The sequence below is a fragment of the Helicoverpa zea genome, chromosome 19 (assembly GCF_022581195.2).
Source record: "Helicoverpa zea isolate HzStark_Cry1AcR chromosome 19, ilHelZeax1.1, whole genome shotgun sequence".
NCBI classification, from domain to species: domain Eukaryota; kingdom Metazoa; phylum Arthropoda; class Insecta; order Lepidoptera; family Noctuidae; genus Helicoverpa; species Helicoverpa zea.
Window position 1 is genome coordinate 5,867,330 of NC_061470.1, and position 22,872 is coordinate 5,890,201.

Below are 22,872 nucleotides of genomic sequence, written 5' to 3' on the forward strand. Positions count from 1 at the left end.
ATCATCGCCCAGCATCCATACCAATAAAAAAACACTCAGAATTTTATGATAATTAGTAGTTCGAACGTTTTATGAAGCCTCTGTGTATCTGAGTATCCTATAAGTAATAAAAATGTTTACGAGCCATCGAATTGATAGATACGTAGAGGTGCCCGTAAAAACTATCGCCTGTATCGGTCACTTTGGTTATTTCATCCTACTTCATCAATCTTTGCTTGAAACTTTATCATCATCTGCCTAGCCTTCTCCCAACTATGTAGGGGTCGACTTTACAGTCTTATCGGATGCAGCTGAGTACCAGTGTTTTTTTAAGGAGCGACTGCCTCTCTGACCTCTCTCGAGCAAACCGGTACCCCTTAGTAAGACTGGTTGTCAGGTTTACTAGCTTCTGACTACCCGTAGCCACTGCCAGCGACTTTATCTCAAACCTTTGATCCGAAAAAATAGACGTGAGCTTCTATGACTTACCATAAATAGTTTTTTAGTTATCATTGTTAGCTCATGGATGCTGTCTATTCTTACAAGACATGTTTTTAAAAACTGGAACAGTCCGTGTGTTGTCATATCCGTTGACCCAATTGAAATATCGGATCGGGGAAAACCAGTACATAGTTAGTTTCGACTGTCTCATAAATATCTTTTAGGTACTGAGACGATATTATTTTTTCTGTGCTTGTTAGAAATCGGTAAGGGTCTTAACATTTTGGTCTATTGGATAGAATATTTGTCTGAAGTTCTACCGGAAAACGTCGTTATAATAAGCCTCTTTAACTAAACTATGTTCTGTATGTCTTTTCACATTGTAAATTGAGAAATAATGCTCTTGTACAATTTCTAGTTTTTAGTTTAAAATGCATCCTGAAACGTGTCGAAAAATCCAATCTGGCTTCGAAATTGATTTGATTGATGTCTCCGTGAAAACGTAGTGTAGGTTCGAAAGAGTTATCGCAGCCCTGGTACATAAAGGGCTTAAGAAGGAAATTAGTGGGTTTTAATACACCATGTTCTGTGTAAGAATCTGACATCCCCCATCGCCCCCATGCTGCACCCACAGCGGGAGGGGTCATTTGATGACTTCCCATAAAAAAAAAGAACATGGCTCGTTCTTCCATGTATTTGGTTATAGCATGGTAACTGCATACATACATATTGTTACGTTTGTATGTGTGCTCTTGACAAACAGCTGTTGGTCCAGTCACCCGCGGCAGAGGTTTTAATTCAGACAATTTAGAATCGCCTGATCCTAATTGTAGCCAATATAGCTCAATTAGACAATTTATTTTTGGACGTATCAGCAGATAGAGTTTTACGATGTTTCATTTGTTTTAAAATAGTTTAGTGTGTTAAAACAATTTTTTTTACGGATCTTAAAAGAAAATTCTTGCAGTTCTGCTGAAAGAAAATTCCTGAAATATTTTTACTATCATAAGGTGATAATTTTGTAGCGAGTGCTGTTATTTATTAGAAGAACCAAATTACCTAGATAACGATGGTCAGGCAGAAATTATATTATTTTTCGTAAATTAAAAAAAAAGAGTTACCTACTAATGGGTACCTCAAAATACAGCAGAATTACGATCTGAAGATAGCAATTGGTTTAAATGAAACAAAAAAACATTGTAGTTAAGAAGAAAGGTGCGATGGAACTAACACTGTTAATGAGCATACAGTTTTTTAAATGGCTTTAAATTAGGCTGTTTCGTGTTATGCTAAATGAACCAAAGATTTTAAAATTAGTTAATTGTAACAATACAAGTTATTGTTTTTGAAGAAACTTCATTAAAAAGGTTCATTGCTCGAAAATTCAAGTGTTGACTATAGACACGAGCATAGTTACCACTTAAAGCCTTATTTCGGCAAACAAACGTTTAAATGTCTGAACTCGGCTAGTGAGATCTTTAAATAATTTGACAGTCTAATGACAATTTCATTAGATTTGTATTCGTCGGCAAAAATATTATGGGGAAAGAATATAAACCATGTCTAGAGTTCAAGCACTTACATTTACTAACTTAAATGTTCAAGGAAATAAAATAAATGATACTTAGGGATTGTTCACACCAAACGTATTGTCCGCCGCTGACTGTGAGTATACTCACTGTCTGCCCCAGTGTGAACGTCGACTCAATCTGCAGTACGCGTACTCACCAAGCCGACAATAAGCTATAGCGTACGATGCGCTACATGTGTGAACAAAAGAATAGGCTCGTGTAGGTTCACACTAGATGCGTACGCTGAGCGGCTGACTATTCTACACATAAAAGAGCTCAGTATTTGAACCCCCCAATCTTCATACATAACAGATGCTATGTCTTCCCAAGCGCATCTTCGTAAGTTTCTATCACTAAATTCTTCTGAATTCGCATTCCAAATACATTCTCTAGAATGTACTTCTGCAATAAACTTTTCGGTGTCGAACATCGCGAGGTGTCACGTGTCACGTCTGTCCTCATTGAAGTTTGTTTCTCGAGTGTATTGCGGCCGAGGCGCGCGGCGGTGCGGGCGCGGCGGAGCGGCGCTATTCGGCAACTCCGCGTAGCCAATCCGCGTCCGCCGTGCATAGTCGCGTAGTAAAATAATCGGCCACTGAGAGTCAGCGACAACAGACGACGTAATAGCGTATAGTCGGTTCGGTGTGAACGACAATTTCAATATACATATATGGAAAAGCAATAAACTGCGTAACGCGCGCTCACAGTCAGCGGCCTACAATACGTTTGGTCTGAACGATGCCTTATACATAATTATTTTCTCGACATGCATCTGCGAATTTTAAACAGAGAGCATTCACATAATCCTATCTAAAACATTTGCCAATCCACTTTACACCTTAACATCTAACATTTTGAGATTAATATTGCCTAGAGAGAAATTTAATCCCATAAGTCTTGCTGAATGATAAGCTACGTTAAACTTATGGCACTAAAGTTGAAAATCCAATAGCAGATATGTGATTGGTATTCCGCATGAATGGGCCTTGTGATGTTATAACTTTGTTTCATTCAGATTTAGAATAACCATCTCGATGAAAGTTTCAGGATAAGATTTCGGATAATTTAGAATAAGTTCTTAAGGGATTTAGTCCTTTTTTTTTTTTGTTGTCGCTGGGTAAAAAATGCTATTACGCATGCCCTTCCCGTCGGGGGACGGGAGAGGGGTATGTGGGACTCCCCGGTAACGGCGTTCCCGGTATAACCACTAAAAAGGCCCAGCGGCACTCCGACCTCGCCTGAGTGGAGGGGGTCTGGGAGTCAAGTGCATTCAGTCCCCCACCGGCGATTGCCCGCCTCACGGCAGGCCCCTCATGCCTCCCCCCAGTGGGGAGGGGTCCCTATGATGGCCGGAGCACAAGGGGCGATCCTTGTAATGCAGGCGGTGGCAACCCCGCGCCTGTCGCCCGCTGATCACCCCCCGGGGCGGATGGGGCCGGACGTTGAAGGGATTTAGTCCTGAAAAAATAACAAATAAGTATTTCTGTAAAGTTAGGTATCACGATTTCGATGTTAAATTATAGTTTTAACAAATTCTTATTTATTTTCCATCTTATCCTTTTGAAATTGAAATTACGAGATTAAATTATGCATGACAAAAGCCCTATTCATATCAAAACATACCTTTTCTCTAAAATACTATATTTACTTATTTAGGTGCAAAATACATAGGTGCATACAAAATCAGGTAGGTGTACGTTATGTTTAAGCCAATTCAACCAAGAAACTTTCATTGAAACGCATCATTTTAATAGAAAGCTAGTTACAATTTTTACTTTATATGGTCTATTGGCATGTGATGATATAACCAATAGCTGAATTGTTTTCCAATTTAGAATGGCGTTATTCGAATTTCAAAATGCCACACTTCCGCGTGTTTTCAGCCTGTAATAATATTCACAGCTATAAATCTCTATCGACACATTAGTGAAGGTTTTAGTTTTAAAAGTATAAGCATTAAAAAATGTATGTAGCTTTCATTTCTATTACCAATTTTGGGTTTGTAGTCAATGTTTCAGTTTATCCATTTGTAAAGTTATTCATTTAAAATTCAATAAATCATTACGTCAATTACTTATTTCAAAATACATCTTCAAGACAACGCATAGCGAAAGGAAGTACTGGACTAGACCATTTTGCGTAGTAACTATTTAGTGCTATGTACCCTAAGTTAGAATGGGGGCATTATGATAAATGCAATCAAAGATGATGAAACCCAAGAATGCAGAACTATTCACAAGTTTAATTTTCGCCAAAACAACAAATGGCGGACTTAAAAACCATAAAGTTTCGCGTTCGTTATCCCACGGCTCGAGTCAAGGAGGAACATTAGCCTAACCTTTACCAAGTGTGTCAGGGTTAAGCTTCCAGTCTAACCAGATGTGGCTTATTCGGTTTAGTATTTCTTAAAATCTAGCCACATTAGGCGGTCCGCGTCCCAATATGGCACCGAGATCGCGTGCATCATAGACAATTTGTGCGAAAATGTTTTTTATTTGTGCATTAAAGACTTTTTTCGGAGTGTAGAGAGTGAAGATAAAACGTTTTTATTGTTATTTTGGACGAAAATGTCGTTTATGTATTGTGACACGCAATTTTGTGATATACTTAAGTTTTTTGTTCTTTGTCTACTCTCGTAAGAGTGAAAGTTTTATTTACTTTTTGTGCACAAAGAAAATACAGGAACTCTGAAACAATATAAAGGGAACTATATACAAACTGTCAGAATATACACTACACTATCATGTTGTTATTGCTTTTTGACAAGGAGTAAACATTACTTATAAGAAAAACAAAAACATAATTAGCTGAAGGAAAACTCAAAAACATCATATTCTTTTATATTTTACCTGTTAACATAAAATAAAAATAATACCTTCGTCATAGGGTCTGGATAGCAGGTAAAACAGAAATAAATATTTTTATATAATATAATTGCAGGTATGTAGGTACAATGATTAAAGCTCTTTGTTCTATTATCTTAAAAAATATGTTAGAACAAAAAATAAACAGAGGATAAACTACAACTAATATACATATTTAATATACTTACTAATACACACATAAATGAACTAACAAGTGGCGTAGAAAAAGAAAAACTGTAATGATTCTAAACCTTTTCACATCTTCATATTAATACGGTTTCTATATTCTAAAAGTATACGACGTTTCATTTGGCTTCAATATATTTACGAAGACTTTAAAGAACGCAAGTTAAACCACTTTTTAATTCTTGAAAATATTTTGTGGTCTTCCACAGTATTTGTGCCACTTCAGAAGTCCTTTGTTTTCGCCGAAATATTGTCACACTACCTTCTGAAAACTACTGCCTACAGTTGAAGACGTTTGATGCAGTTTATTATTGCGAATTATTATTCTCTCTACCTTCCTATACCTCAACGAATACATTTTTGAAAATCGATTTTGACTCAAAACCTACATAATATAGGCAAGTAGGATAGTACGTAGCTGTGAAAATTAGACATACTCCTTTGGTTTTATTCATATACATTCTCTACTCCAGCAATACCTATGTGCCTCCACTTTTCAACAAAAAAATAATACAAAACAAAAGAATCAGTGATAATTAAGTACGTCTCAAAAATATAGAGCTCTTCGCAGTTCGCAGGTAGCAATGGTACCTAATCACTCCATTTTTTTGATGTCGGCAAAACAATGCTGCGTTATGAAGAATTGCATCAGCACAAACACACATCACTACGTACTGGAGAAAATCAACGAGTTCCGGTCCAATTAGACGAATTGAGAAACGCTAACAAAATATAGAGCACATGTTTTTCAGTTTACATGGAATTCTTGTTCAATCGCACTTCACGATTATCCTGTTAATACGACAACAATATCCAATTGTTACCCTTATACCAATAGCAGGAATATCGACAATGCCTTAGCAAACAATTTAACGCATTTGGCGTTCTCAAGAACAGGAAAATATCGAGCAAAACAGTTACATATAACATAAATTTAAACAAATATTGCTCGAACGTTCATGGTAATGAATTTAAATTGTGATGCCCTCCAACCGTCATACAATCTTAGTTCTAAGTTTTATTGCGAGATGCACACTAGTTCACAGCCCGTATCGATACAATTAAATATAGCAATAAAGATGTATATGTCTCGGCGCCTGATCTGTCTTATCTAATGCACATTGCATTTAGTTTTAGTGTGGTTGCGCCACGCATGCTCCGGCTGCCACAGAAATAACGTAGAATATCGGTCACACAGACTCGGGCGCAGAATGAACGCATCCAATTAATTGCCGGACGGCGCACCACTATCGTGGTGGACGTGCCGCGCGCGGACGCTTCCGCTACCACACTACACATTAAAAAATAAATAAAAAGCGCGCGAACTTCCACAACTGTCAGTGTCAAAATTACCGCCTAAAGTATATTTTTTAAATTAAGAAATTCATGGTGCTGTGATAGAAAATTAATTTTGTAAAATACAGTGATGTCTAACGTCTCACAAAAATATGAGGAGCGAAAATAAGCAGCTATCAAACAAAGGTCAAATATGCGTTCGTGTATAATTAGGAAAATAATGATAAGCGATCGCGGTCGAGTGCAAATGTCGTCGATATCATACGCGCGCTCCGTACTGCTATGGAGACGTCAAAGCTTAGTTTCGCGGAATCCCGCGTGTTGATTCATACACCGGTTATCGTGCAGCGGCGGGCAGAATGTGTGAAATAGCAAGTTGGATTCCGAACGCAGTCGCGGCCACACTGCGCTCCGACACGGCGCAACCGATTATCGAATGGCTCACGACAATACGCTTGGCGATCGAGGAGTACGACCCCCTGATCACTGTCATCCCGCCCGAACCCGAGCCCGATACTCCTGACAGCAAGTTCGACGAGATACTCTCGCAGCTCGGCAAGGAGATCTACAAGCTGGATGAGTACCAGCGCCACCTCGCGCCCTCCGAGAAAGAAGTGTCCCTCAGCATTCTAAACATATTCGACGAATGTTTGGAACGCATGGCCGAGGAAAAACAAACAAAAAACAGTGAGAGTGAATGTGAATCGACCCTATCGGATGTCTCATTCGTAACAAGTACTCCGTCTAGTGTCAAAGTGCATAATAACATAAACACAATATTTGACAAGGGCAACGGCACACCGATACCGCCGAGGCGGGCTCGTTTAAAATCAATGTGCGACAATTCGATTTCAGACATGGAATCGAATAACAACGAGAGTGACTCTTCGAGTGATTCAGAGAGCACATGCTGGAGCTACAAAGAGTGCAGTACTGACGACAACGAAGTGAACCCGTACGCCGCCGTATGGTCGCACTCGTCGGGCTTTCACAATTCCGACGAAATATTACGTCGCGTTTTATCGCAGCACCACGCTACAGTATCGCGTCTTTCGTTCGACACGGCGAGCGATTTTATACCTGCTCGGTATTCAGTGTACTCGCTGCACGAGGTGGGAGAATGTAAGGACAGGTGTGTTGACAGTAGCTCAGTAGCAATGACGCCGGACAAGCCGACGGACGACGGCTACGAGCCGGTACGGGACGCGATCACCGACGAGAATATATACGAGGAGATCGAGTACGGATACAGTTATACCGATGAGGGCTGTTCCTGCGGTGGTAGTGTTGAAGTGGAAAGTTGTTCGATCAGTGCCAGTTCCGAGGGTGTCGGGAGAGACAGTCCCTTGTACGCTAATTTGAGGGACCACGATGCATACGCGATACCTCCGGATGTTATTTATTGGAAGAACTTGCTACTGGATCCGTATTTTAACGACGACGAGGAGGACGAAGTAAGTGTTTATTCATAGTATGTTAATGAACGTTAGAATAAGATTGTTAGGTGTAGAAAGGCTATCCTTGAGCATGAATGAATAGGACTCGCACGAATGTTCCGTTTAAACTTAAATTGGAATGTAAATTAAAGCCTGTGTTGTTTTCATTCCGTGTTTGGGTCTGATAAATAAGTTTTAGATCGAATTTCGATAAAGGAATTGTCTGTGCAGTTAATAAATTGCAAGACCAGTTCTATTTTAATAGGCACATAGTGCGTGTTACTATTTCAACTCTTGGGAAAATCAAGTTAGCGTTCTGTGATTTTATCTACACTAGTCGATATTTTTCCCATACAAAGTTCGGGGTGCTTTTACTCTACATTGTGACATAATACATTCAAAATTAAACTTGATATCGTTTTATATTGTTATTAAGTTTGTCTGTACGGATTTAAAAAAAAATAAAAAAATCCCAGTAAAAAGTTATGAGCCAACAAAGTTCCGTTTTTCTAGACAATTTTAACGCAACTTTGAGTGTTAAAAAGTCCCATAAAAAATGTAAAATCTCCAAAACGAAGTCCGCTCCGACATAGCTCAATTACTAAAGAGTTCTATAAAATTTATTTCAAATTGATTTATACAGTAGTTTTTTCAGAAAACGCTTTTTTCTGAAGCACTCTTCGTCTTTTTTTACGTACTCGTTTTGCGATGAATTGTCGTGCATTTCACTCAATAGCATTCCCCCCGGCAGAAGCGCGGGGCGGAGCGGAGAAAGACGCTTATACACACATGCTTATTTCCACAATTTTTACGTTTTGCACGATATTTTGTCGTGCAACTGTGCAAATTTTAGTGCAACTATTTGTTTGTATTGTTTTGGGCTCAGTCTGCTGCTGCGGCCCACGTCTTTCGTATCGTATGTGTGTAGACTATTCTCCTAGCGCTTATCGTACGTAAACATTACACTGACCCCCGGCTAAAACTCTGGATTTCGATACTACCTTCTTTATCTGTTTGACTTGGCACTGAACTTTGGACTTAGTATTTGATATCACTTTGATCTAAGCCGCCTTTGTCGCATTTGCCGCAAACACCGCGGTCGGCGTTTTTGAGAATGTAAACAAACAGAAGAAAGCAACCTTATTTCTAAAGGAATAAAGTATTATTTTTATATGTTTCTGTTCCGTTCTTTGGTAAAAGCCGCTTTGCCTATTTTATTGTTTTATCTTTCATATTCGTTACAAAAATTGTGATCGAGTTACACGTCTCTACTGCTCTCTTCGTTCTTCGTATGTATAATGTCAACTAAAAAAAAATGAGAAACGCTTTTCGACACGAAAATAACTGTGTTACTGCTTTAAAAAATCAAAATGTTCAATAAAATCAATAGAATTGATTTCTAAATACATGTTATAGATAAATAACACCCATACAACATTTGTCCTGGGTGGGAATCGAACCCACGACCTACGGCATAGCAGTCAAGATCACTAAGTACTAGACCAACAGGCCAGTCAAACTGATTTTACATTGTGTTATCATAAAAAATGTTATTAGGTACCTACGCCTTGGGACAATTACTGAAATCCATGCGAGCATCACTAGTCGGTACCTCATAAAATAAGCAACTTCTATGAAATCTATACTAATATTATAAAGAGGAAAACTTTGTTTGTTTGGTTGTAATGGATAAACTCAAAAACTACTGGAACAATTTTAAATATTCTTTCACCATTAGAAAGCTATATTATCTGCGAGTAACATAGGCTATATTTTATCCCGGTGCGGGCAGTAGCTCCCACGGGACGCGGGTGAAACTGCGGGAAAACGGCTAGTATAAAATGATAACAGTATCTATTATTTTAGTACGAGTTAGTAAGCGCTTGCTGACTTTTCGGTAGCGAGCAGTACACAGCAGCATGTACGTATGTGTGTCTAATGTCGTTTTGATTCGTAACGGTGTTTGTATGCGTGCTTGTTTGCACGAAACGCATTGTGCAAATAGACTAGCGTCTAACTGCTCATCACTGGGGCTATCTCTGTCGCACACGATGTCAGATGAGACAGCGCGCTTTTTGGCCACGCCCCTGAGTGAGTTCGAGCCCGCGACTAGTTTAACCTTAATGTATATGGTAGTCATCCTGCCGGAAATAATCCCTTTTTCTCTGTTTACGCTACATCTCTAGGGGTAGGGTAGACTATTTTTAGCGCAGAATATTATCATAACAATATAAACATGACTTGGAATAAATAGAGCGATAATATCTAACAATAATACAGATTCCGTTATCTGCATTTAGAATATTAAGCTATGCGTGGAATGTAATGATATCATAGTTTACGCATCATTGTCTCAAGCCTATCTAACGCACGGTTTAACTAAAACAACAACTCTTTCTATTGAATCGTAAATCATATCATATCACGTTACGAGTAGATATTATGATGCAAACTGACAGCAAAATATATACATAAAAACGCATTTCTCCCGAACGAACTCGTTTGCTTTAGAAAAGAAAAAATAAACAGAAATAGTTGAACGTCTTAGAATAAACATAAAATACATATAAAATTGCAGTTAACATAGTTTTGACGTTTCCTGAAATCAGATACTAACCGATACATAAACTTGAAAGCCTGTTAAGATTTTTACTAAATCACTTCAAAGAATAAGACGGACAGAAAAGCGAAGCGACTCATAAAAAATACAAAGGATATTTGAGAAGCAACAATAAAAGCTGATAATCTAATTGGGAACATTAGCGAAGTGCTTAATACTATGAAAGTTAATGATTATTTCGATGTACGAAATGGTATCGATCTTCATTAAGAGGTCGACAATGTAAACCCGCAAGTCGTAACGATAAAGTCGAAATGATCCGTAAAAACGCCAATGAACTCTTTTTATTTGTTTGTCAGTTTTTATGTTCGCTATCGATGTGCTTCCGCATCGAAGAAAAACGGTTTATTTATGTAACTGTCTTAAACAACCGATTTAAGACAGGATATGGAAGAAAGATCATGGGAAGTCCCTGAGTGTTGGGAAACCTTCGGATAACGGGCTAATTTATTAATGAGGAACCAAAATTCGAGGAAGGTGCTATCAAATTAAGGAAGGACCTATTGTGAGAACCATTAAACTAAGTATAATAAATGCTACATACAATGAAGTTAATGATTTTGAGACTTATATATTCTATAATAAAGTGAGTAATTCAAGCAATAACAATTTTGATAAATAATAAAATACAGAAGCTTGACTCAGTGCAATAAAAAATATACGCCAGCGTAACAAAATAACGACAGTCATAATTAAGTTGATACCACAAGTAGGATAAAATTATGTAAACAATGTGTCACCTACACTAATTGCTTCGAAATTTCTATTTAATTATAATGACTAAGACACAGCGTTGTTTAATAATAATTAATTGCGATAATTACTACAAGAACTGTAACACAAATTATGGAAATTGCGGAAATATTGGTCGTAAATAAGGAAACAGGAGACATTTTGGTCATAATTATGTAAAAATAATAATTCAATTTCTTGGACAGGACAAAATTTTCTTCACTATTCATTTAAAGGTCAGCATTATCGAACCCATAACCGTATTTCCAACTGTATTAATCCATCCATCAGGTTTAGATAGGTATAAATACGTATATAATTTTATTCTAACTTAAGTCTCCTTACATGGTCTATACAAGTATTTCAAATATTTAAACGCGTTTACTTAAACTGCAAAGATGGAAACTCAACCAAGTTTGTCATAAGATGCTATGCAATGAATTAACTCTGCATATTTGGGCATTTACATTCATGGAGAAAAGTATCTAGTCGACATCTAAGCAATTTACTGTCAAGAACTAGAAATATGTAGTTTTATAAGGTTTAAAGTAACATTCTTAGCAACAGAAAAGTATTTAAGATTAAGACATGCACATATTGCACATGTTAACGTCGATTGGACATCAGTAATGGAAAACATCGATTTTGGAAAAGAACAAAATTATAGTGATCCCTTGAATATTACACGTCAATTTTTCTATATTGATGACATAATAGTCACGAGACACATAATAGATAGATTATCATTGAAACTAAGCGTAAGGATCGTAATACTGACGTAAGCACCTCCATGCTAATGCGAGACGCCTATGCTCAGTTGCAGTATGACGAATGGCGTGGACCCCATTCATCTTGATCCAAGTGCTCTTGAATAGATTAATGAACGTGAACGTGTAGCAAGGTCGGTTCACTACAAACTAGAGGATGTGACTCTTACAGCTAAAGATTGGAGCTAAGTGTTCTGTGAGGTATTGTTTTTATAAAACTTTGTTGATGATTTAACAGAAGCCTTTGATACAGAAGGACTTCATGTAAACTTCATGTAAAGAACTACATATCATGTTTATTTTGTTAAATAAATTAAGACTTCTGAAAATAACGATAAGGCTGGGAGGTAATTGAAAACAACGTCTTTAAATATTTTGCAAAATAGTTTATTTACTTTCAGATAACATTGCCATTTTGAACTCTTCGAATTTAGCATTGAGACCGATAAGGTAATTTTATTTAAACACATAATGTTGGTAACTTTATGGTGATTAAACAAATCCAATTTAAGTTCCTAGCAATTTTGCAGTCATTTGTAATTAAACGGACAGTTAACCTGGGTAATTACGATCAATAAAAGACTTAACACGAAACACTTCGTTTTTAAAATTACTGGAAATAATATATTTGATTGTTACAGTAATATTCTTTTAATGACATCATTACTCAGTTTTATTTAGACGCAATTATGTTTGATCATCGTTTTCATCTGTAATATTGCCATTTAAAGCAGCGTCAATTCAAATTCTTACTTAAGATTCTTCTTCAACAATTAGTTTGTCGTCCTCAATTTTATTTACTCGAAGTTCCTGTGGAGTTTTGTCATGTTTGTCTGCTGTTATAATTAAACCAACATGAGCATCATGATGTCATATCCTTGGGCGTGTCAGGAGACAGTCATTGTTGGCTTTTACGGAGCTATTGTTAACCAAGCTCGTACCAAGGTGTACTCTTTATATTAATTTGTTATGTTGTATCTTCATTGTTATTCGTTTCTTCATTTGAATCTAAAGTAATATTTTGTTCTATTTATCTGTGTTTTGTTTCTTCGTCATCGTTTGTTTTTTGTTCATTCATTAGGTTTTGTTTGTAAGGTGCTAAATGATACTTAGCACTAGGATTCTTATCTTGTTTTCTTTTGTTGATAAGAATGACAAAGTGCGTATTCATTAATGATTTTGAGGCTAGAGTAAATTGGATGTTGTTATGTTGCCTTCAACATTTCTTATTCTATTCTCAGTATTTTTATATTATTGTCCCATTACATACTGTTAAACGTTTCTTTTGATCTTGATATTCGAATTTTAATCCTATTCAACAAAAAGTACTTACTAAAAGTGAAACTTTTTCTTCGCAATTCAATATGCCAATACCAGCTGCACAGTCAGCACCAAAGCCAGCTGTTCTCTTCCGCTTTTATGAGCAAAATGGGTTACAAAGCATATGGTGTATGCAACAAATATCTGTTAAGTCCATAGTAGGTCCCTACAGAGTAAGGAAACATGAGCGGAGAGGACATAATGCAGGTGGGTCACGCGCTTTCTTCTAGGTCAAATACTTATGGTGGGCATGACCAAAACGATCATTTATGATAGAACGAACGAGGCTTTAGTACTTTGAGACATCTGTCAACGATTTTTGGTAGGGTCCAAAGAAGGCGTAAAAGGGATTTATACCCGGATATTTGCGTACGACTTTCTTTCGGGATTTTGCGATATGGCATCTCCGCTAGTCATTTTGTTCTCCATGGTAGTTATACTATCTGAAGCAAGTCTGTTGCACGTGGCGTTAATATCGGCTCCGAGTTTGTTTACCTCTCACATATGTTATGTAGGTATAGGTAGGTTCGTTTGTGTTGATAATGAACTGGTGGGATGTTTCAGATTGTGGACCAATGAATGGGTCGTTTTGGTCATTGTTTGTAAGTAGTAGGCGAAATGACAATTTGGGAGTAGGAGATATTTTTTCCTTTGATATAAGTAAACTAATGGCCGTTCCCAATATTCTATCTATCTATTGTCTTGCTAACTCGAGATCGATTTTTGACATACAGCCCCATACAAGTAGGTACTGTCAAACTCCTATCTCGGATAAGCCAGAAAGACAAAAGATAGATTATTTAGAACGGCCTTAAAGGTACGACTATTGAATATGATTATGCTAAAACCCGAAAGTGGCACAAAGTGAACCACTTAAAAGCTCTTTTGAACACTTAATTATGTTAATTAGGGTTCCGTCGTTAGGGTAACGCACCTATCTAAAATCTCAAGGCTAATTTAGAGTGCATTTAACTGGTTTTACTGGGTTACCTGAAATGTTTTAAGTAGGTACCTACTAACTTATTTTTTCGAAGAAATGTCACGTTGATTTATTACACGCTGGATTTTGTTTAAGTGTTTTTTTAGTGATGTTCAATGGTGGTAAAGTGCATTTTTGAAGATTTTTTTCATAGAACTATAGTTTCGCAGATGCGTTTCTGTGAATTTCATAATCCTTTCGAAGATCTCGTTATAGACTCAAACTATTTTACTTAATACACCCAGTTTATTATAGACAATGATTTTCAATTGCACTTGTTTGTTTGCATTCTCAAAAACTAAGTACATATTTCCTGTTTCTCAAAAATTGCTGATCCAATTACAACCCAGCAACAAAATATTTAACTAACACTAATCTGTCTTATTTCACGCTTCTTCTAGAAAATTCTAAGAAGCCATAAAATCATCACTTACCTTAAAAAAAAAGGGATTATCCTTAATAATAGGAGCGGTATTACCTGCAGATTCCTAGAATCTTACGTCTATGTAGACGTAAGATTCGACGTTAGGTGATTTCCTATAAGTAGTTAGTTCAGGTAGTCACGGTTAAATGGCTCTGTGTATCGCTAATCTGTTATTGGTTGTTGTAATTACGAGATTAAGCGTAATCTCTTATATAAAAAATTAGGGTAAGTTACAGTTGAAATAGTAGACTAAAGGTTCCGTGCCATTTTTACGGTTAATTTATTTGAAAGTGGATAAAGTGACATTTTATTTACCCGAATGATACAGACTTATGAATGTATAGACTGTTAACAATTGACGGTTGGATCTACTTATGTGTCAGTTTTCTGATTCGGAATCGAATAAATTTAATAATCATTGAATAGAGTAAAAAAAGTGCGATTGTGTTAATTTTGACAAAGCAATCAAGATGTCTGTTATGATTGCTGTCAACTGGATTATAACTCATTTTTGTTTTAAATGATAGAAATTCCTAATCATCTTGTTAAAGTCTTCTTAAATCTTTGTCGGATATTTGATTTATTGAAGCGTAAAACGTCAAATCAAGTGTCAAGCTGACATTGATACTTTCTTTTGTCAAAATTGCTCAAATATTTTCAGAGCTATTGAAGTATTAGAAAGTACAATAGCTGCTGATATTTTAGTAAAATATATATTTTTTAAATCTGTAAAAATTCATGCTTTTCTATTAGTCATGTGACATTCCCATATTGTCATAGTAAATTAAATGACCATTCATTATCTTATTATTTAGTCATAATTAGCTCTAACTAATGACCCATCAATATTCCCTGTAATCATTATCTTGATTCTATATAGTGTAACAACATTGTCAAAGCTTAGGAATAAATAAACAAAACAAGTATCCTATTTTGTACTAATTTCGTAACAAATACATATCTATAATTCAATTATCATAGAGCCTAATTGACTACTAGACCATGTACGCGATGTTACACGCGAACTTGCCTAAGTCGACAAAAACTTAAGTACATTCAAAGTTACCAATAAAAGCGATAACGCTATGTTAATTTTTAAATTAGGCAACCTAGATTGGACTGAAAAACTTGCGGTTAGACTTTTTTGGTGCTATGTTGATTAGATCGAAAAATAAATTATAAACTGGTGTGTTAAAAAGTGTCAGAGCAAGGCAAGACACGTACGAATCTGAAAAAGATTGTATATACTTAGTAGGTAGACATGTCCGTCTTTTAAACCGACTTCCCAAAAATTGTAGGTTCTCAATTCGACTGTCTATTTCTGAGCGTAAATTATGCAAATTATTATACGTAAACTTATTGGCATAATCTCCAATTCTTTTGCGTTACGTCCCTATCGAATTTTTTTTAGTTCTGTAAAACTAGTGCGACCATAATGGTTTTCCAAAAGTGAAATTCCCTACGCATGTTACAAAGCTCAAAGTCCGTAATAGACTAATTAGAGAGGTCACTAAATGTCAATCACACATCCAGACGGCTAGGAATTTATGTCAGCCGGTTTAAAAGTCAAACACTAAATATAAAGCGGCTATTTCGACTTGTATGTTCTACAGTTTTTTTTAATAAAATGTTTTCTTTTGTTTTCTTTATGTTCTTTCGTAATATGTAGATATGTTATGATACTCGTATATATCTATGTCAAAAGCGCAGTAAAAATTGATTCTATGAACAATGTTGCTTTACAATGAAGAGTGGTACGTGTAATTTAAAGTTATCAAAAATCGTGGAAGCCCGAAAAAATAGAGTCTGTTTTGTATAATTCATATGACCATGTATTGTGGCTCAATACTTACAAAGTTTCTGTATGTTATCATTCTAGTAAAAAAACAAAGAGTAAGTTACCATCCCTGTCATTACGACTCAACACATAACTTAACTGGCCTCGGCGATTTGAACTCATTTACATTGCTGATTAGCTAGAAACCGTTCACAACCCAATGAACAACTGTTTGCAAGAAAGCAAGAAAAAAAAACAAAATAAAAAAAAACATATACACGAGTCGTTGTTCGATAAATGAGCACTTTGTTGCAATTCCTTGTATACAAGTATTAACATAAATTATTACTTAGTATCGATGTGGTATTTGCTTTATGGTTTAATTGTTGATTTATAGAGTGGCAACCCTGAAAGAATGATGCCAACAAAAAAACACATACTGTCAGTTGAAAAAGTCTATGGTGTGACACAAAAAAGAACAGCATTTTTTATCGGCTATGTTGAGCAATAAAAATCATATATCAATTTAAATCACGTGCAATTGTCTATTCATTTACATATCGAAATGAAACAATATATACTGCAACAGTTTGCTTGCAGTATCATAAATCTATCAAGTAGTAATTGGTGGCCATATTCCGAGTTACGGCAACCAGTTCCGTCTGATTGGTCATGTGTGTTGAAGGACAGGAAGCTCATTTTGTACGGCCATAGACTACTAACTACCACCTACATGCATGGTTTAATTATTGCAAAATATTAGTATGTATGACGTCTAAGAACACGTCAGTACACTTAGCATATGATTAAGCAAACGACAGTTTATTTATTGGTGAGTTTAAGTCTTTGCTAAGTTAATCGCCGTTTTCTATTCTTGAATAAGGATGGGTAATTAAAGTCTGCCGTTTTGGTAGTCGTTTGAAAATCAATGGACAAACATTTCTGTGGAATTACAGGCCTTAGAGGAGACAATAGGCAATACTTGTCAATAATGTGTTTTCCTATTGCATCGTAAACACTATAGAGTTAAAAGTTCGTGTACCTACAAAACATTATGGTACTTTGAATTTAGGTTTGAAAAACCTAACTAGTGTCACAGTTTAAATATATCTTTACCGTGCTAGTGATAAGTACGAGTGACAGACAATGATATTATAAACCAATGAAAATGTAGAGTTATTCCTTCCCCTGGTGTAACTTTGATCCGTGTCTAATAAGAAGAATATACATATATGTTTTTAAACCTGGTTCTTAAGATATCTTACCTTTATTATGCAGTAGTTAAATCAAGCGTGTAACTAGGGCATCGTTGCTAAGCAACGGAGAGACGGTGCGTATCTAAAGGTCAAACGTTTAGTTTACAGTTTACGCTTCTCTGATTATTCTGAGCTTTAAAGCTCATCCCTCATATCCTTAGAAATCTGAGAAATATGAGAGCAGATCAGTAGATTATTTTGTTCATTACATTTTATTAATTCCTAGTAGGTAATGTATTGATATGTTAACGAGCCCTTGATTATTTATTTATATTACTTAAACTTACATAAGGAAGCCTACGTTGACGTTTAGAAAGGGCTTTTAAATGCCTATTTAAAATTGAAAAAAATAATTTGAGTTTGAAGGCCACAGAAGTAAAATTTTCTGATGTATTTTTAGCACATTTTTGACACCGACGTTCAAGACTCGTTGAAGTCCTAATATATTTACCCCTCAGTTATATTATTACTGACTTATTTAATAACTATTCTCACTAAAACAGTCCACTTCAGTTACCAGGCCCTTCGCTAGCTAATAGTGAACTCAGCAGTTATCTTACAATGAGGTCGGCATGGCATCTGGCGAGCTCTGATGCGTGACTGTTTATTCGTTTCATATCTAGCGGGCATTTGTTTTGAGTGCCAATCCGATGAGCTGGCCAATGAAGGGATTCTGTCATTGATAGCGAGTGTTAGGTACTTTAATTTATTTGTTTTAGAATCTAAAATATTACTTTTATCAACACGATGGGTCAAAATTTGAATGAATTCGGATTTTTTGGTTGTAAATAAGGTCATCTTTTACATATTTGGTGTTTTTACGTACTGAAGTGTACAATACAGTTTAATTTTGATATATAAATTACTTTAAGACATAACTAAAAAGTAATTAATTAATAAGAACACAAAGTCTCGAAGTGAAACCAAAAGTGTCGCAATTACGACCCAAAATTCTAAAATACCATTAATTTCTAGAAGCTCTAAGAACGAGGTTCATTAATTAAATATAATAAGCCTAATTACTTATTCTCTCACGAAAAGTTTTCGTGTAAATTATGCGCTCTTCGTCTGAATTTCAAGACAACTCTTTAACGTTTTTGAGACGCGATGATAAATTTAAAATTCGTCAAGTTTTGAGACGCAGAAACTCATAACATCTGTATATTCGCTTCCTAACGTGAATGTAAACAGGAGTCCCTTTGAACAGTGATAGTTTTGATATTTTAAAACGAAATGTGTTAGGTTTGGCTTTTCTTATGCAATTTCCCCTTTTTGAATTGCTGCCTTACGTACGTCTTCATCATCTGCCTAGTTTTCCCCAACTAAGTATTTTGGGGTCCGCTTCCAGTCTTAGCGGATGCAGCTGAGTACCTGTGTTTTTAGCAACGGACTGACTGATCTGACTTCCTCAACACAGGATGATGAATTACACTAATCCTAAAACAGTTGCTAATTGGCAAATCCTATGTTTTAATCCAGAACGTAGTTACATCTAGCCACATGCTAGTAGTAGTAGTAGTTATCATATCATCAAAATCCTCTAAGCAATTTTGCTTGATTAAGTAAAAGATGATAAAATTTTTGCTGTTTAATAAGTAACAATATAAGAATCAAAGGTTAATTTTTGCTTTGACGTAAATATAATAAAAGTTATTCTAATTTTTATACAGTTATCAATATCAAGAGTTGTTTGTCCACTTATCCAATGGTACACGTCATTCGATGACACAGGCAAACAGTTTATTGTCATAGTTCATTTATTTTGTTCAATTATTATTTCTATTATGAATCAATCCTGCTTCTAGTGTACATGCTGAATGATTAAGTGGCAATACATACACAATACAAAGACTTTAATGGCCTTACTACAAAAACTTTAACCACTATTTTACACTTGTCTAAAAAAAATGTGGCTCCAAAATGAACCATATGTCAACGTCATAATTTGACATTTTTTTAGACAAGTCTTAAACTGACGTTAAAAAGTTTTTTGTGGTAAGACGGTAAATCTATATGTTCATCTACTTAGGTAATGCAATACGCGGTTGCAATCAGCAAAATAAGTATTTTGTACTGAAAATGATTATTGTTGCATGAAGATGAATTAATCAATCCTACTTTTTAGTAATGTTATGAACTTAAAACTTTGTATGTTCCTATTTCCCGATAAAACCACTGGTTAGATTTTGATGAAACTTATCTATACAAATATTATAAAGAGGAAAACTTTGTTTGTTTGTTTGTTTGGTTGTAATGGATAAACTCAAAAACTACTGGACCGATTTTAAATATTATTTCACCATTACAAAGCTATATTATCTGCGAGTAACATATGCTATATTTTATCCCGGTGCGGGTAGTAGATCCCACGGGACGCGGGTGAAACCACGGGAAAACGGCTAGTATAATATAAGAATGAGATACAAGTTTGTTCCTTTCTTGCTGGGTATGGTTCCTCCATAAGTAACTGAGGAGACGATATAGCCTGACATTTTAATTAAAAGTAACAATGATTACTCAGCTTGGTCCAGTGCCTATTTGTGAGGTTTTGTGGTTATGACTTGTACTTACAAATGAGAGCCTGATAGCGTTGAAGGTCTGGTTATGAGGAACTCCGTCACAGCTGACTCATGGATACAGTTCCTATTGTTTTCATGTCATTAGTTGTAAAGTAGGTTTGACTTTATTATCCCGTATAAGTCAATGACCTTTTAAAGGAGGGCGTATGCATTAATTGGGTCATAGAGTTATCGAATATGCAGGTAATTAATAAACGTATTTATAAAGTTTGTGGTTTATATTCTTATGATTTAAATAAAGTACGTTTGCTTAATTATAACTTGCCAGTTTATCTTGGCGTATCAAGTCCAATTTATCAAGTATACAACAAGATATGTATTTTAAGTCTCATTCATAAAACACATGCATGAGGCTGTTCTCTTGTCTTACTAAACTTAGGTAAAGTAAACTGATATTGCTGAAAAATATTAAATCTGTTATCTATTTTGGTAAATCCGGGATTCTTATAAATTATTATTATCCTCAGAAACTATTATAGTGTATTGGTTTGGTTTCAAGAATATTTCAACACACTTAAATACTCGTAGTTGTTCAATATTTTTTCTATGAATTCGCATATATTTTAAACCATAATAAATCACAGAAATGTAGATGATAATCGTAGTAATTTACGATAGAACATTGGACGTTTATGTTTTGCGTTATACTTTCTAAGTAAGCAAACATGTTTGTTATTTTTCTACGATTTAATGTTTTTCTTTGGTCCAAATCATGGAATTTTAAACTCCGTTGAATTTAGTTCTAGAATGAATGTTTCATGAATTTTTCGCTCAGATATGAATAATTTGAAAACAATAGATGTGTGATTATATAGGGATTTTTATTATGCGTAACATTTTTAGAAGTCATTCTTCATTCTATCTATTGTATATGTTATGGACCAAGTGATAAATTGGGCAGTATACATAATGCCCGGTCATTATGAAAAATGCCCAATATGAGAGTGCTATTTGATAATAATTATTTAAATAATCAAATTGACCGGGCACTATACATATTGCCCGTGACCTTTTGGGCAAAGTAATACAAACATATTTAATTTCAATTTTTTTTTATGGTTATTGCCATTTAATTTAAAATAAACTAAGTATCAAGCGCTATGCTAGGACAAGAGCCCAATTAGGCAGGTCCAACTTCGAGAAAGAGGTCAACCGCCGAATCCAACTCGGCTGGACAGAGTTCGGGAAACTACGCAATGTCTTTTCGTCCGACATGAGGTATGTGCCTCAAGACGAAAGTCTTCAACCAATGTGTGCTACCAGTGATGACTTACGGCACCGAAACGTGGTCTCTCACTATCGGTCTCATCTCAAAGCTCAAAGTCGCTCAACGAGCTATGGAGAGGGCTATGCTCGGTGTTTCTCTACGTGATCGAATCCGAAATGAGGAGATCCGTAGACGAACTAAAGTCACCGATATAGCCCACCGGATTAGCAAGTTGAAGTGGCAATGGGCTGGCCATATTGCTCGCAGAGCGGATGGCCGTTGGGGTCGTAAAGTGCTGGAGTGGAGACCACGGACTAGCAAGCGCAGCATAGGACGTCCACTAACAAGGTGGACAGACGACCTTATAAAGGTCGCCGGAAGACGCTGGATGCAGGTCGCCTCCAACAGGTATCTGTGGAGATCTAAGGGGGAGGCCTATGTTCAACAGTGGACGTCCTATGCCTGAGATGATGAAATATCAAACCACTTAAATAATCAGCCTCATGATTTGGATTAATTATAAAGGACTTCGGCCTTAAAAAATTACTAGTTTTTGCATTTTAAAGTTAAGGAAAGTCATTAAAAATATAACAAAAAATATTATTAAAAAAACAAAAAATTTACAACAAATCTTATATGATGGCCACCGATATCGGGCACAGGGTCCAAGGTACCGGTGGTTAGGGTCCCAGAGACAGAAACCTCCTCACAATACGCGCCGTATCAAGGAGTACTGCCTTCTGAATCAATCCCTTGATCCAGCCGCCCAACGAAAGCCTCCTGAGGTGTTGGTCGAGGCTCTTGGCTTTTAGACCATTGGTCGTAATGACAATCGGCACAATAACAGCCGTGTCGACATCCCACATGGCGACAACCTCGTGCGCTAAGTCAAGACATTTTATTTGTTATAGAAATAAAATATATATAAATTACTTATTATTACAAAACAAAATAAACTAAAGTTTAAGCAATTACCTCCCCACTCAGAGACATTTAATGGTTACTTAAGCCATTCTTTAGTGAAGGATTTGTAAAGTAATCATTAAATGTCTCTGAGTGGGGAGGTTAGACTTATTATTTGGCATAATTAACATCTTCTCTTAATAAAAGTCAAATGAAAATATCACCGCGTAAAATATAGCTTTTTTATCAAATTGCCCAACTGTCATGTAGCAATATAATAATGCCCGTGCAATGTCATAAATAATGAAGTTAAGATAGTTATTAATCATTTGGCCCGATAAAGCTAGACATTATTCATAATGCTCGGGCATTATTTATAATGCCCGAATTAATCACATGGTCCATAACATATATACTTAAAAAGTAAGGAACTGGCTGGGGCATAGGGAGTAAGTATATTCGAGATGCAGTTTTTACTGCTGAAAAGAATCGTTAAAAAAACTGCTTAGTGTGGATGAAGAGAAAATATATGCAC

General features: G+C 35.9%; 1 protein-coding gene across 4 annotated transcripts in view; it reads left to right on the forward strand.

Annotated features, from left to right (window-relative positions):
* LOC124639818 (rho GTPase-activating protein 15-like) overlaps nucleotides 1–22,872 on the forward strand; it is a 124,763-nt gene that overhangs the window by 66,867 nt on the left and 35,024 nt on the right. The window contains exon 1 of one of the 4 annotated variants that reach the window (XM_047177301.1): nucleotides 6,208–7,791. The exons of the other annotated variants lie outside the window; for them this stretch is intronic. Coding sequence (XP_047033257.1) covers nucleotides 6,697–7,791 — 1,095 coding nt within the window. The 5' untranslated portion in view covers nucleotides 6,208–6,696. Of the gene's footprint in view, nucleotides 1–6,207; nucleotides 7,792–22,872 lie in introns of those variants that run through there. 4 annotated transcript variants of the gene reach the window in all.